The sequence below is a fragment of the Mesoplodon densirostris genome, chromosome 11 (assembly GCF_025265405.1).
Source record: "Mesoplodon densirostris isolate mMesDen1 chromosome 11, mMesDen1 primary haplotype, whole genome shotgun sequence".
In the NCBI taxonomy this organism is placed as follows: domain Eukaryota; kingdom Metazoa; phylum Chordata; class Mammalia; order Artiodactyla; family Ziphiidae; genus Mesoplodon; species Mesoplodon densirostris.
In genome coordinates, this window is record NC_082671.1 from 4,924,547 (window position 1) to 4,940,156 (window position 15,610).

A 15,610-nucleotide genomic window follows, 5' to 3' on the forward strand; every position below is an offset into this window, starting at 1 on the left:
GATAATACCCAATGGCCCCAGCATCAAAAGAAACCAGCACACACACAGAGGATCCGCCAAACGCGGGTGCAGGAACCAACAGCAACATACCTGCCAAGGCAACAAGCCACACCTTACCCACCATCCCTGTCCCCTGGAGCTTTGGAAGGCCTTGGCACTGCTACTTCTCACCCTACTAAGGACAGTGTAGAAAAGAAATAGACAGCCTCTAGTGAGTCAACCCCCCCATGTCCTCTGAGGGTATCCCCAGTCAGCCAACGAGACTTAGTCAACGGTAAATACATTTGCTGTAAATCGCTGGAAGAAACGGTTTTATTTCTCCTGCATCCCTTTCCAGCCGAGTTCCAACAGAAAAGACTACGATGAATTTCCCAGTTACGTTATGGTACTGAAATTTCATCTGCAATAGCCCTTTTGGTTGCCTACCTAAACAGGACAGTTTGCACAGCACACAGCACAGCGCCAAGCACAGAGCGAGGGCTCCAAAAAAAGTTTCTATTATTATTGGAATATAAATTCGTGCAGCCGATAACTATTTGATACCACGCATCAGGAACTATGCCAAGCTGGGGTTAAGTGCTAAAGCAAAATCAAGACCCTCCGTACACGGATCTTTTTGTCAAAAGGCTATTGTTTGGGTAACTAGGCGCTGCGGTGCGTTGGCCCACCGCGCAGACGCTCTGCTTGCCACAGGAAGTCAAGAATCACCTGGAACCCAGTATTAAGAAAATATTTCTTCCCATGGGCTTTCAGTAAGGTGGAATGGCTTTCTTCGTGAGCTGAAACCGTTTTTAGGTTTTCAGTTTTATTATTGTCGGGGAAGGCCCCTTTACCACGCGGGCCATTTCCTGCAAACGGGCAGCTCGCAGCACTTCGCCGAGCCCCAGGCGCACGCCGGCCCCGCTCCGGGGACACCCGGTCGCCTCCCCGGCCCTGCGCGCCCGGGTAACCTCTCCGCTCGCTCTGCGTTCAGCACGCGCGCCCAGCCAGGCGGGGAGGCCAGCCGCCCGCGTCTAGGGCCGGGGAGACGCACGCGCGGCGCCCACGTCCGGCGGCGCGGCGTCGGACGCTGCGGAGGATCGAGAAGGATCTGGAAGAATCCGGTTAGACCGGGGGGACGGGAGGGGGAGCCCGGGAGAGCGCGCGGCGGGGGCGAGGGCTGGCCCAGGAGTCCGAGGGTCCCAGGACCGGGGCGGGGCCAGGCGGCCGGCGGGAGGAACGAACCAGAAACCACCTTTCGTAGGAGCGCCCTGAGCGCCAGAGCCCGAACCGGCCGCCGTCTCTAGAAAGTTCTCCCCCCACGTCCTTCGCGGCCGCCCGGCTCCTCCCAGCCCCTCCCTCCGCGGCGGTGGAACCAATCGCTTCCCCGGCCGCCCACGACCCACCTCCTGCGCCCGCCCGCGCCGGAGCAGAGGTGCGTGAGCCCCGGCCGGCCGCCCGCACAGCCGCGCACTGACCGGCGCCCGCTGCTTAAGGAACGGCACGATGACCGCCGAGGAGACGAAGGCTGCAGAGAGCGGAGCGCAGTCGGCGCCGCTGCCCCTCGAGGGGGTGGACATCAGTCCCAAGCAGGATGAGGGCGTACTTAAGGTAAGGGGCGGGGGCGCCCCGGGGCGGCGGGGGGCGCCGAGAGCCCGTCGCCGCCGCGCTCCAGCAGCCGGCCGGGGCTCGGGGCTCGGGGCTCGGGGCTCGGACGGCCGCCTCTGCAGCCTCCCGGCCGGCCGTTGACCGCGGCGTGCAGCCGTGGCCGGGCGCACCGCCTTGCTGGCCGGGCCGCCGGTTCGGGGCGGGAGGGCGGCCACACACTCGGAAGGAGGTCTGGGCTGAGGGCTCCCCAGTCCCCCAGACCCGGTCCCCGGCCCCCAGGCCCGGGAGCGCAGCGCCTGCTCCGGCCGCCGCGTGCGCGGGGAAGGGCGCGCCGGGGGGGGCGGGCGCGTGAGCCGCGGGGGGCCGGGCGGCGTGCACCACCCCTCTCTGCGACCCGGGACCTCGCGGCCGGCTCCTTCCCTGCCGCCGCCGCCGGGGAGCCCCCCCGGCCGCCTGCGCCTCGGGGGTGCGGAGCTCGCCGACCCTGGCAGTTAAACATTAGCCAGGACGCGAAGCGGGTCCCAGGAGTTATTTCTTGGCCTGCCGGCCTTTGTGCGACTTGGCGCGCGGACCCGGCGCCCTCCGCCTTCTCGTCACCCCCTTTCTAAAGGCTGGGACCCGGCTAGGTCACCCGCTCGGCCATGCTGTCCCCCTCCCCCCGCCCCGGTGCACGCCGGGACCTGTAGTTCACCACCCCCCTCCCCGGGCCTTCCTGAGCGCGGGGTGCGGGGCTGGGAGGAGGTGCTTTGCTTGGGCGCCCGAAACCGTGTTCCGCCCGAGGAGCCAGGGGAGGGGTCTGGGACCCAGGCATCGGGGCATCTTGATCCACGTCAGGACAGCCGGCCGCGGTTCGGAGCTGGTTCTGCGCTGTCCAGGATAGCGAAATCCTAGCCCGGATTCGTGCCCAGTCCTCACCCAGCGTCTCTCCTCCTGGCTTCCCACTGCTCAGCCCCACGTGCGCGTGTGCCCTGGGCGAGCTCGAGACCTCGGGGCGTTCTTAGCTGGTGCAGAACGCACCTGGCTGCTCTCCCAGTGGGGACGCGGCTTCCCGGGAGACTCATTTCCCCTTTGATTTTCCACTCCTTCCCCTTTCCTTTTCTATTGCTATTCAAGTCCACATCCATTCCATCGTGGAAGCTTTCCCTTAGAGGGTGACCACACACATACCAGGGAGCCCACAGAGCCACCTTTTATAAATTGTAAAGAAGAAAAGCAAGAGTGTTAGAAGTTCCTGGGAAATACTCTGGCCCTGAAAAGGATTTCAGTAGCCTACCAGTCACGAATGCTCAAGTCCCAAGTCAGAGGTTAGGGCCTCGTTGAGAGCCTGGGCTCACCTGTAACCTGGTGATTGCTTTTACCTCACCTGGACTGCTCCTGTTCTTTTCATTATTCATATTCCTCTTTTCTCCCTAAACTAGATCCTGATCTGATTGATGACTGATGTTTAGAAAGAATGAGGAAACGTAGCATAAATACTTTTCCCTTTGTTGCTGATAACTATTCAGTCTTTCACCGGTTTAGTCCTGTAACAACTCTGATAGGGATTATGGTTACTACTTTAGAAATAAGGTCTGGAGAGTGAAAGTGACTTGTACAAGAGCATACGGCAAAAACTTGAACTCAGGTGTTGTTTTGTCTCAAATGTTTCACACCAAGTCACGTCGTAGTGGAAGACAGGGAGGTCAGTTGGTTCTAACCAAGCTCCACAGCAGAGTCATTTGATGACGGGCTCGTCGAGTTACAAGGAGGCAGAAGAGTCTGTTTACGTTCTGGTCAGAGGCGTGCGGGTAGTCGTGGTGCCTCTGCGTCCATCCCCAGGCGCTCACCTTCTCCCTTTCCTCCAGGTCATCAAGCGAGAGGGCACAGGCACGGAGATGCCCATGATCGGGGACCGAGTCTCTGTCCACTACACGGGCTGGCTGATTGATGGCACCAAGTTTGACTCCAGCCTGGACCGCAAGGACAGATTCTCCTTCGACCTGGGGAAAGGTGGGCATGGTTAGCGGTCTGGTGAGATCGGGGGGTGTGAGCTGTCGCAAGCAGAAACAGCATTCTCAGGAGTTCACAACGGAAGACTTTGTTACAATCTTAATTTTTTCTTTTTTTTTTGTTTCCGCTGTCCTGAAACTATGTTGATTTTTAAAATTTTTAAAAATTTATTTCCTTGTTGCGTCAGATCTTAGTTGTGGCAGGCGGGCTCCTTAGTTGCAGCTCACCGGCTCCTTAGTTGTGGCATGCGAACTCTTAGTTGCGACATGCATGTGGGATCTAGTTCGAGGACCAGGGATTGAACCCAGGCCCCCTGAATTGGGAGCGCCGAGTCTTAACCACTGCGCCACCGGGGAAGTCCTGGAACTGTATTGATTTTTATCTCTCATTCCCCTGATCACCTCTGAATGCCTTGCTTCCTCTTCAAGGATGGATTGATTGCCTTGTTTTCTTGAACCCCTTTGTTCCAGAGTTGAGTGGTTTTTTTTTTTTTTTTTTTTTTTTTAAGTGGTCTACAAGCAGGTTTTCTACCTTCCTGGTCCCATTTCTAAAGTGTGTCCAGCTTCCCCTTGGGCATGGGACAGTAAGTCTCTGGGGCCACTGTTTGAACTCAGAGTCAGATCCCTGCCAAGGAGAACCTGTTTGTTTTCTTTTCTTTCTTTCTTCCTTTTTTTTTTTTTTTAATAAATTTATTTATTTTTTGCTGTGTAGGGTTTTTGTTGCTGCGCGCGGGCTTTCTCTAGTTGCGGCGAGCGGGGGTACTCTTCGTTGTGGCGCGTGTGCTTCTCTTGTTGCAAAGAACAGGCTTCAGTAGTTGTGTCTCATGGGCTCTAGAGCGCGGGCTCAGTAGTTGTGGCACCCGGGCTCAGTAGTTGTGGCACACGGGCTTAGTTGCTCCGCGGCATGTGGGATCTTCCCGGACCAGGGCTCGAACGCATGACCCCTGCATTGGCAAGCGGATTCTTAACCACTGCGCCACCAGGGAAGTCCCGATCTGTTTGTTTTCTGTACCCACAGGGGAGGTCATCAAGGCTTGGGATATTGCTGTAGCGACCATGAAGGTGGGGGAAGTCTGCCACATCACCTGCAAGCCAGAATACGCCTACGGTGCGGCGGGCAGCCCTCCCAAGATCCCTGCCAACGCCACGCTTGTGTTCGAGGTGAGTGGCCACAGGGAGCAAGGCAAAGAGCCAGCCTTGTCTCAGCCCAGGACCTGGCTGCCCTCCAGCGCTTCCTGCCTCTCGGAGACAATGTAGCGAAGGCTGAGGGCCTGCCCTCGGGGGAAGGGGAGGAATGGAGAGAGCGGCTAGCTCTGCCGTGCATGTAACCTGCTGCTGCCAGAAAGTGGTCAGTGATGAGGGTTCAGGTGGGAAGAGGTAGCCACGCACCCCTTTTCAGACTTGAAGCAGCAGGATGAGGGCTTGAGGCCTGTTTATCTCTGCAGCGGTGCCCAGAGGAGATGGGTCCTAACTGAAAGGAATCAGGAGGTCATAATCTACATAGAGTGGTGACTGACAGCAGAGAGTGCTGGTGCTCCGGAGATAAGAGGAAGGGAGAGATGCCCGCTGCGTGGGGCGGGGGCGGGGAGGAAAACCTTTGCTGAGGAGCTGGAACTTGACAGCGTTCCGACCTGAAGATGGTTGATCCCTACCGAGTGGACGCCGGGAGAATGTTGGCAAGGCTGGTGAGAGGTGGTGGGTGGCTGCTGGCGCCCGTCAGGCCGAGCCCGTCCAGTAGCTGGGTTGGGGCTGTCTGGAGGGCACACTGTTACGGGGGTAGCGAGCGCACAGAGCGATCTCCTGGGTGAAGTGAAGCCCTGCGGCCTGCCCGCGTCTGCCGAAGCTGAGGCAGGGCAGCTCCCAGGAACCTCGCAAAACTGCCACTTGGGCCACTCCTGCTGTCGCTGCCCTCGCGGTCAGACCTGCTCTGGCATTTACTGGGGACTCTTCCGAGTGAGAGAGGAGCTGTGACCCCTTACACCTTGTCCCACAGGTGGAGTTGTTCGAGTTCAAGGGAGAGGACCTGACGGACGAAGAAGACGGCGGAATCATCAGGAGAATCCGGGCTCGGGGGGAAGGCCACGCCAAGCCCAACGACGGCGCCCTCGTGGAGGGTGAGGCGGGGCAGGGTGGGGTTTCGGGCAGGTTCTGGTGCGCACGCCCTGGGTCACCAGTCCTCGTAGTACCCTTCTCTGTGAAGTGAGGGCCTGAACCACGTCCTCTTGACGCTCCTCCACGTCTGAGAACGCCGAAGGGCGTTTGGGGAGCAGGGAGTGACGAGGCAGCGGGGTCGGCTGCGGCGGCATCCTTCCTCAGTCTCCTGCCTGCTCACGCCCCGGTACGTCGCCTGTCTTTCACGCCAGTTGCGCTGGAAGGCTACTACAAGGACCAGATCTTTGACCGCCGGGAGCTCCGCTTTGAGGTCGGCGAGGGGGAGAGCGTGGATCTGCCGTGTGGGCTGGAGAAAGCCATTCAGCGCATGGAGAAAGGAGAACATTCCATCGTGTATCTCAAGCCCAGGTGAGGTACACTTTGGCCCAGGTGTGGCAGTCTGTAGAACAGGTGGGTGGACCAAGGTCGGATCTACTCGTCCACAGTGAGTTGTGTAACCGGCCCTTTGTACGCCTCCCCTGCGTGCGGTCACTGTGCTCTGGGCACCCTGCACGCACACCATCACGATCTCCTTGAATCCACACCTGCTGCTTTCAGTCATGCTGCTACAGCTTTCCCTTTCTAGTGACATGAAGATTTTCACTTTCTGTTCATTCAGTCATCAACTGCATTTATTGAAACACACCTACTGTGTGCCGGACACAGTGCTGAAAATCCTCAGTGGTTCGGAGACACTGTTGCCACCTTCTAGTGACTCGTTGCTCTGTGGGGTACCATTTAAAGTAGTCATCGTGCCCGTGTGTAATGTGAGTTATTAGAAGGATTTGTAACATGCTAAGTAAGAGCCCAAGGAACGGTGTGAAGAGGTCAGGGAAGATTTTGCCAAGCAGGAAACATCTGAACCGAGACCGAAGCGATGAGGAGGTACTTTGCAGGAAACAGGAAGCCCTTTCGGTGTGGAGCAGGTTAAGTGCTGCTGAGATGACCTAGCGTTTTCCTGCCCCACAGCTATGCTTTTGGCAGTGCTGGGAAGGAGAAGTTCCAGATTCCGCCGAATGCTGAGCTCAAGTATGAAGTACAGCTCAAGAGTTTTGAGAAGGTGAGTTTGTTCAAGGTCTTCCCTACCCTGAAGTCAGGGCCCACCCTGGACGTGACTCCCTGGGGTGGCTGACAACTTTGTTTCTCCCTTGGGGTGCGGCAGGCCAAGGAGTCCTGGGAGATGAGTTCAGAGGAGAAGCTGGAACAGAGCAGCATCGTGAAGGAGCGGGGCACCGTGTACTTCAAGGTGAGCCTGCCGCGCGGCCCCGAGCACGCTCCGAGGAGCGGACGGGTCGGCCCCTGCGGCTGTGGCCAAGTGGATCCGAGCCGCCTGCTCGAGCCGGCGCTAGGGGTTGGGCGGGGCGGGACTTTCTCACGCCCGTGGGCCACCGGTGTCGACAGGGTACGACGGCTTGAGGCCACCGAAGCTGTGCCGGGTGCCTGAGCCTCCCTCCCATTCCAGGAAGGCAAGTACCAGCAAGCCCTGCTGCAGTACAAGAAGGTCGTGTCCTGGCTGGAATTCGAGTCGAGCTTCTCTAACGAGGACGCGCAGAAGGCGCAGGCCCTTCGGCTGGCCTCGCACCTCAACCTGGCCATGTGTCACCTGAAGCTGCAAGCCTTCTCGGCCGCCGTCGAAAACTGTAATAAGGTGAGAGCGAGGGCAGCATTCCCGGGCAGGCCTGGGCGAGCGGCCGGCCTGTCTGGAACGTGCCCGCAGCGACTGGGGCACAGGTAGCAGGACGGAGCTGTGGGGTTCTCAGGTGCAGGGCCCAGAGGCAGGGCTGTGGGGAGCAAGTGGCTTGGCCTCAGTGGTCGGAGGCAGTGGCCCAGCGGTGGGCAGAAACACTGGATGGAAGAACCGGCTCCGTGTTCTCTTCTCCCCGGCTCTTTGCCTCTCCCTCCTGTGCACCCACTTTAGTCTAAAGAGATGGACTTCCCTGGTGGTCCAGTGGTTAAGACTGTGCTTCCACTGCAGGGGGCACAGGTTCCATCCCTGATGGGGGAACTAAGATCCCATAAGCCACATGGCATGGCCGGAAAAAAAAAAAAACATGGAAATGTCACAGGTTCTTGTCTTTCATCTAAAGACCTGTCTTCGCTGTCTGCCTCTTGGACTAAATGAGGTGCCTTCCTAGACCTTGGTCCTCTCCGTGTGGTGCCCAAGGCTCGTTCCTCCTGGGGTGGGGCCTCATCCTGCTGAGGGCTGCTGAGGGCTCCCTCGGGAACCCAGTGCTGGCCAGAGAAGCTGCAGGATCTGAGGTCTTGCTGCCGCGTGCTCCCTGTGTCTCAGGCCCTGGAACTGGACAGCAACAACGAGAAGGGCCTTTTCCGCCGGGGAGAGGCCCACCTGGCGGTGAACGACTTTGACTTGGCACGGGCTGATTTCCAGAAGCTCCTGCAGCTCTACCCCAGCAACAAAGCCGCCAAGGCCCAGCTGGCTGTCTGCCAGCAGCGGATCCGCAAGCAGCTCGAACGGGAGAAGAAGCTCTACGCCAACATGTTTGAGAGGCTGGCTGGGGAGGAGAGCAAGGTGAGGGTGGGGACGGGGAGCGGTTAGGGTGGACAGGGACAGAGGCATCCCTTCGTCCCCACCCCCAGCCCAGCCAGGGCGGGCCCTTTGTGCCTGTGCCTGTCTGTGCCGACCCTGGAAGCCTGGAGTAGCAGCCCGGGCTCCCCGCTGTCCGGCCCCCTATGTGTCAGGAGTTGGCTGCTCTGATGGTCTTCCCAGCCTGCATTCTCTGTGCCTGTTTAAAACTCAGGTTTCAGAAACTGAGGTTTAAATAGGTAATGCATGTACGTGGTTAAATTCAGACTGCACACAAGGTGTAGTGGAAAGGCTCCTCCCCCACCCAGTGTGCTGGCGGGACAGACAGTGATCCCTGGTGACAGGCAGTGGGCTCTGCCTACTACTTTGTGCATCGTGTTTTCTTCACGTCATACCTGGAAGCTTATTTCACATCAACGTGTGAAAGAGCTTTCACGTTCATTCTTGGGCTCATGTAGTCTTCCACTGTGTGGATGTATCACATCTTACTTACCCAGGTCCCTATTTCTTAGTCTACCAGTGTTCTAAACCTGCACTAATAGAAATACAATGCAAATTATATTTGGAGTTTTAAATTTTCTAATAGCTGTGTTTTTTAAAAAAAGTAAAATAGGTGAAATTAATTTTATTATTTAATTCACCCAAGGTATCTAAATATTGCAATATGTTAATTTTTTAAATTGCATTTTTAATTTTTTTCAGATTAAGCCTTCAAAATCCCATGTGTATTTTATACTTAAATTGTTTTGAACTAGCTGTATTTAAAGTGTTCAGTAGGCATATATGGTAGTAGCTGCCACGGACAAGTAGAGTTTTATACAGTGTTGCAATAAAGTGAATTCATAATTTTGTACATGAGCAGGTGTATCTTTAAGTCGTACATGGAAAGGGAATTGCGGTGTCCCTATAATTCTATTAGCAGTTAGATTTTTTTTTTTTAACTTGGGCATGAGTATTTCTGGGTACAGACCACACCTGGTGTCAGTGTGTGCCAGGTGATCACTTGGGTGCAGGCAGGTGAGAGTGGGGATGTGGGTAAGAGTCACCTTTACCGTCAGGGGGCAAATGAGAACTGGCATTTACCCCCTTCCCCCTCTCCCTTCTTGCAGGCCAAGGCCACGGTCGCTTCGGGAAACCAGGTCGCTGACACAGAGATGAAGGATGAGCAGAAGAACGATGTGGCAGGGGGCCAGCCTCAGGTGGAGGCGGAAGCGTAGCCCCGCCCAGCCCTGCTCCCAGCGGCCTGACCCCTCCTCCCTACCCTCCTCCACCCTGTTAGTTTTGTAAAAACTGAAGAACTTTGAGTGAATTAGACCTTTATTTTTCTATCGGGTTCGATGGTGGCTTTGGGGGAAGGGGGGAAGGAGCAGGCTGGGGGATTGAGGTCGGGGGTCATTTTAGGTGGTGTCACCCCCTTCCCTTCCCCCATTCCACGTGAACGAACGTCCCTCCACACACACACTCACGAGAACGTTATTTATTTTGCTTCCTCTGTCTTCTCTGTCCGTCTTTCAGGTGGTAGAAGGGGGCATGACGCGGTAGGGATGTGAGGTCTGACGAGAAGGCGGGGTGGGGGGGACCCCTGGACAACCCCTTCCCCCCCAGTTCCTCGTGGACGTGGGTGCTAGGGGCACGGGAAGCACGGCTGTGCCCGTTACCTCTCCTTTCCTCGCCCCAGGTGGTGTGGCTGACGCTGCCTTCTGGTGTCATGGTGACCACCCCTGTGCCCCCTCCCGTCAGTGTCCCTTCTCAGCCAGGCGTGTCCCACCCCCTCAGCCTCTTCCCTGCACTTGCTGAAGGTACAGGCTCGCCTCAAGTTCTGTGCTTGAGCAATAAAGTGGAAACGATAAAACCTGGGTGTTGGGCAGCCCTTTGTGTTTGGCCTCGGGGAGGGGTGGGGCGTGGGCCGCTACACCAGGGGGCAAAACTAAGGGAGTCGCCCACCCCATCCCCAGCCTGCCTGGGGCAGCAGCTGACACCGAGCAGGGCCTCCTGCGCACCACACGGGCTGTAGTGGGGCCTGCGCTCAAAGCCTGCCCGTGGGTCTCCCACACTCCTCCCCCCAGCAGCCTGGCAGGTTTTCAGTAGCTCTGGTTTCTCTTCCCTAACACTTGGGAAGAGGAAAATACATAAACATCTAAACTACATTGGGACCAAGCGACTGAGTTTGCTTTGAGGTTAGATTTGCCTACTTCTGCCCAACTGATCCAGTAGAAAGTTCAAGCTGTCTTGGTTTCCTAACAAAGTGAAACCCCTGGAGTCAGCCACGCCTCTCGCCGCTTACACAAGGGAAGAGGGAAGAACAGTCGTCAAGCCTGGCGACACCGGCAGCCCCTCAGGCCCACTGTCCGGCTTTCTTCTTGGCCTTAATGGGGAAAAGCTTATGCTTTTTCCTCACTGTGCTTTGACCCCTGGCTTCTATAGCATTCTGGGGCCCTGGGAGAGAAGCCAAGGGGCATGAGTGAATCATGCTGAGCCTTGGACGATCTTGACTGCAGGCCAGAGCCTGTGTCTATGCCCTTCTCCCTTGTCTGTGTGGGCTGTCTAGTCCTTTCTGCCTGGTGATATGGTTAGCCTGCCCACCACATGCCTGTACAGTTCCTTCCAGAAGAAATTTCTCTTACTTTCACTGTGGAAGATTAATTTCTGTGAAAAAGTTCAAGTCGTACAGCATAGCTGGTGCTAGAGCCAGAACTACAATTTGGGGGTCTCTTCTCCCAGTGCCACTGCTTGCTCTCTGCTGGGTTCACATCATAGCCCTGGGCTTAGGGTTTGTGTCTGGGTCTCTCTGGTATTTCAGGATTAGACTTGCCCCTGCAGCCCATGATAATAGCTAACCCTCACTAAGCACTTTTGGTGTAAGCCCAGCCTCACACAGATTAACTTAAATCCTCGTAACCGTTCTACAAAAAAGGTATTGCCCCATATTACAGATGGGGAAACCAAGGGTCAGAACTTAAATGGAAAGATGATCTGCCTGGAATGTGAGATGACCTCTTGAACAAACCCAAACTGCCCTGAGGTTCATGTGACCTCAGGCAAGTTGAGCCTCTTCGCTCATCTGCAAAAATGGAGATGGACAAAAAGCATGCCTGAGGTTCCCTCCACCTCTGGATGCTTCTGTAGGATTCCAAGAATTTGAAACATAACGAAAAAAAAACCCAAACCATAACTGCACTTCTGTAGAACCCTGGAAACTGGACAAGCCTTGGTTTATGTGCCATTAAAACTGTCTTCTGAGGATGTTTTAGTGCAGTGGCCAGAAGTCTTTAAGGTTGAAAATAAATGCACCACCTACTCCACTGCTCTGGGTCGGGCGCAAGTGTATTTCCCAGTCAGTCACACCCTCCTCACCAACACTTAAATCTTTCCATATGCAGAGAATGGAGTAAAGAGAACCAGTAGCAACCAGAACTGAGCTGTTGCTGCAGACTACCACGTGGTCTCTGGAAGATCTTAAATGGGGTTTATCTTGTCCTAGTGCTGGTCCAAACATCAAGTTCTATGGATTTTTATCTCCCGGGTATTTGCAGTCCCCGTTCCAGCAGCCCTTTCCCAGCGTCCCCACGTGCCCCGACCCTGTTTGCCTGTCCTGTGAAAGGCTCCCACGCATTCCCATGTGCGCCCCTGTGGGTCACCGTGTGCTGCGTCCCAGCCGAATCCCTCCAACCGCTTAAGCGCTGACTGCGACTTTCCAGCCCGTTTGGGCTGCAGGTCACACCCCGCGGGCCTGGGCCAGCCTGCCGTCCCAGCATCGGTGCACTGGACTCCACCCGCCACACCAGTCTGAGTGAGAGGGTGAGCAGTGAATCTCATTTCAGTTGGAGAAATAACACGTGGAAGATGTTTTAGGCAGGACTAGTAACAGGTAGTCCCTTTTCAGGAAACTATTGCTTGGAAATAAACAGTGGAACCTTCGATGCCCTATTCCTTCTGTCTTAAAGACCAACCTTCTGGGTCCCAAAGCAGCACTCCTCAAAGCCTTGTAACCCTTAGGTTGAAAGGACAGTGGGCTTAGGGCAGTGCTGAAAAAAAGCCAATGCAAGTGTGAGAAGACATTCTTGTCCTCTTTCTGGGAATCGTTATTGCTGACTTTACGGCTGCAGTTCCCCAGCTGCTTGCCAACCTCGGATAACTCGGATGCACCAACTATTCTTAATTATAAAACACAACAAAACCTTATTTAGCACGCAATGAACACTCAATATACCACTTTGGAAGGCAAAGTGAGAATGTGAAAGATTCACAAAGTGGTTCTAGGGACGAATGATCAAGAAAAAGCAGTGCCTTGGTGAACTGAGAGTTCCTTGACTAGAAGAGAGGACCAGCCATAGCCTGTCCCCCAACCGGAGACAAGCACGTTCCCTTCAGATCTCCAGTCTCCGGTTCCACCGTTAGAAGAGCCTCACACATAAATGGTTACGTTTGTATTTTTTTTTAAATTGAGGTGAGATTCACATGGTTTTAACCATTTAAAGCGATCAATTCCGTGGCCTTTAGTCCGGTTACAATGTTGCACAAGCATCACCTCTAGCCGCTTCTGAAACACTTTCACCGCCCTGCGCGTTTCAAGCCCATGTCCTGATGTTTGGGCTTCGGTGACAAGAACGACTCTCCATGCTTCAGTTAATGGCCAGTAGAGTCCTGAACAGGCAACAGCTCTGATGGGTTCTGATGGGGGCGGGCGGGGGAAACAACACACAAGTGCAGTGGACTCTGAATGACCACCTGGCTCAGAGCAGGACCCCCACTGCTGTTCTGCCTAACGGCTAGGTCAAGCAAGTGTGAGCAACAGCTTTCTGTGTTTCACGACCTCTAGAACCTTCAGCATGCTAAGGTGCACTGTGAATCACACTTGTGCAAGTCTCACACTGAGCCCATTGGAAGCTCTGGCCCCGCCCTCAGGATGGTGAGTGGCTCTGGGCCTCACATGCAGAAAGAGATTCATTTCAAGGTCCTGTCTCTTCCCTGGGCACCCTAGGCCGACACCCTGAACAGGACCACCCTGTCTACTCGTGGAGAAAGAGGCGGACAAAGAATCTCCCTAGAAACGCTTCCTGCTTAACACACCTCCCCTTCCCTGGCCATTAGCAGGTTTCTACTGAAGCTATTGTTCAGCTACACCCACACAAACACCGTATCCAAGTCATCTAACCAGGAAGACCGCCTGGTTAGGCAGTGCTGGGGAGGAAGCCAAAATCCACGCTGAGAGAGCGCCTGGCCTAAATGAGACAAGCTCTAGATAGTAACGCTGGAGACCCGCCAACCATCTCACTAAAAAGAGCCAACAACAGGGGTCTCCTTGCGGAGCCAGGGCTCTGTCTGCATGGCTCTGCCATGCCTGGGCCTGTGTTCCACTCACTGGGACCGTAACACCCAGTGCAGTTCAAGTAACTGGCACAGCGGGGAGAGGCATGGGGCAGGGGGGCTTGATTCTCGCCATGTTTCTCGGAGACCTGTCTTTCCTTCCTTTCTAACTTTGTTTGGCCCTCTTGACGAAAGCCCAAAGGCACTGGATCCAAGTTGCAATCATAATGACATGACCTTCATGAAATGACAAACACAGAGCAAACAAAAACAGGCACCCTGGCACAGGAAGGTCAAGAACGAGAAGCCCAAGTGATGAGGAGGATAAACCAAGGCACGGTGGGCGCGAGGTTAGGGTCCCATTTCAGAGAGCTGGGGCAGGCCAGGGCTCTGGGTGACAGGAGCAAGGTGATCCTCATCTATTTTGTCCTGGATTATTAATTAATTTATTTTACGATTTCCTTCACAGGGCTGGGAAAAGAGAAAACAATGGAGTCATACAGTAAAAAGAAACAATTCAGAACTAAATAAGTTTACACTTATTAGAGGGAAACATTTTAAAGTTGGTTGTTTTTCCACCCCTTAACCCTAGTATGAAGCTTAGGGTTTGAGCCAAGATGAGAGAACAAAGACGTGGTAGTGCGGTACAAGGCAGCATGCAACTCCTCCGTAAGCAGATGGCTTTAGAGCACCGGGTACACACATGGGACCCAGAGCCTTGGAACGGACCTGGCCAGCCCCACAATACACCCCAAGCAACAGAAGCCTAAGGGTACCTACAGTCCCCAGCGTCTGTCCAGACTATCTCCTCTTTGCCGTTCTGACCTACTGCTTCCTGTTCTCATCTTATCTGGCCATGAGAGCCACAGGATCTCTAGGGGTAGGGGTCCTGTGGCTCTCGTGGCCATCCCCTCCCCAGCTATCACTTGTAAAGCATGTTGCACATATATTATTTCATGTAATTCGTGCAACCACCCTGTGACCTTGTCTCCTTATTCCAGTTTTTTGGATGAATAAACGGGTTCAGCAAGATAAAGCAACAAGGCAGAAAATGATGAAGGTGGGGCTCAAACCAGAATTGTTTGAGCCAAAACCCCACGTCCTTTCTGTCGCGGACTGCCAGAGTTCCTAGCAAAGTCCTCAGGCTAGAAATCAGGGTCCCCTCCCCAGCTCCAAACAAAAAGGTCCTGCCCTCCAGGGCCTTCTCCCACTATGTTCAGATGTAGAAAGTAGGCCAGCCCTGATTCCACATCCCCAGGTGAGGTAGATGTCCTTATTTTTACAATGTTGACTCCTGAAAGACCAACGTGTAGATCAGTCTGGGCCTGCAAACCTAAACCTAAAAATATACTGAACACCTGTAGAATCTCACAAATAATACTTTTGATATCCTGATTGATGAGGCCCAAAGAAAGGCTGCACTGGATTCAACATGGAAGGTTTCCCCCTGAGGCCAGCCTTGTTGGTGATGTCCCATTTACGCTACGGAGGGGGGCCCCCGAGGGAGAGAAGCAAAAGCTTTGTGCTGGGGGGGCCAGAGCAGACCCAGAATCCCAGCGACCCCGATTTCTAGCCTGAGGACTTTCCTAGGAACTCTGGCAGTCAATGACAGAAAGGACGTGGGGTTTTAGCTCAAACAATTCTGGTTTGAGCCCCACCTCTATCACTTTCTGCCTTGTTGCTTTATCTTGCTGAACCCGTTTATTCATTCAAAAAACTGGAATAAGGAGACAAGGTCACAGGGTGGTTGCACTAATTACATGAAACAATAATTGTGCAATGTGCTTTACAAATGATTTTCAAACTTTTACCCACAGAGCACACCCACCGTGGGACAAAAAAAATATTTTTTTGATAAGCCAGTATATACACGTATAAATATATACAACTGAAACAAAGGTTTCACAAAAATAATACTTACTTTACTACTCGAGATTACTTGGCACTTTCTATTCTATTTCGTTTTTTAAAAAGCTGGTCCGATTCACTACCCTCATTTCAAGACTCGTAATGGGGAGCTACGTAGGTTTTT

General features: G+C 54.5%; 1 protein-coding gene across 2 annotated transcripts; it reads left to right on the forward strand.

Moving 5' to 3' along the window:
• Positions 1 to 1,262: 1,262 nt before the first annotated feature.
• Positions 1,263 to 9,580, forward strand: FKBP4 (FKBP prolyl isomerase 4). Of its 2 annotated transcripts, XM_060113244.1 has the most exons (10): positions 1,263 to 1,590; positions 3,432 to 3,576; positions 4,594 to 4,736; positions 5,569 to 5,689; positions 5,939 to 6,095; positions 6,696 to 6,786; positions 6,889 to 6,972; positions 7,189 to 7,374; positions 8,017 to 8,256; positions 9,381 to 9,580. In XM_060113244.1, the coding sequence occupies exons 1-10, from the start codon at positions 1,486 to 1,488 to the stop codon at positions 9,486 to 9,488; spliced, it is 1,380 nt and encodes a 459-aa protein (XP_059969227.1). In that variant the 5' UTR covers positions 1,263 to 1,485; the 3' UTR covers positions 9,489 to 9,580. The 2 variants fall into 2 exon arrangements, with proteins under 2 accessions (XP_059969227.1, XP_059969228.1); XM_060113245.1 differs by lacking the exon at positions 8,017 to 8,256 and having other exon boundaries at positions 1,266 to 1,590.
• Positions 9,581 to 15,610: the final 6,030 nt, after the last annotated feature.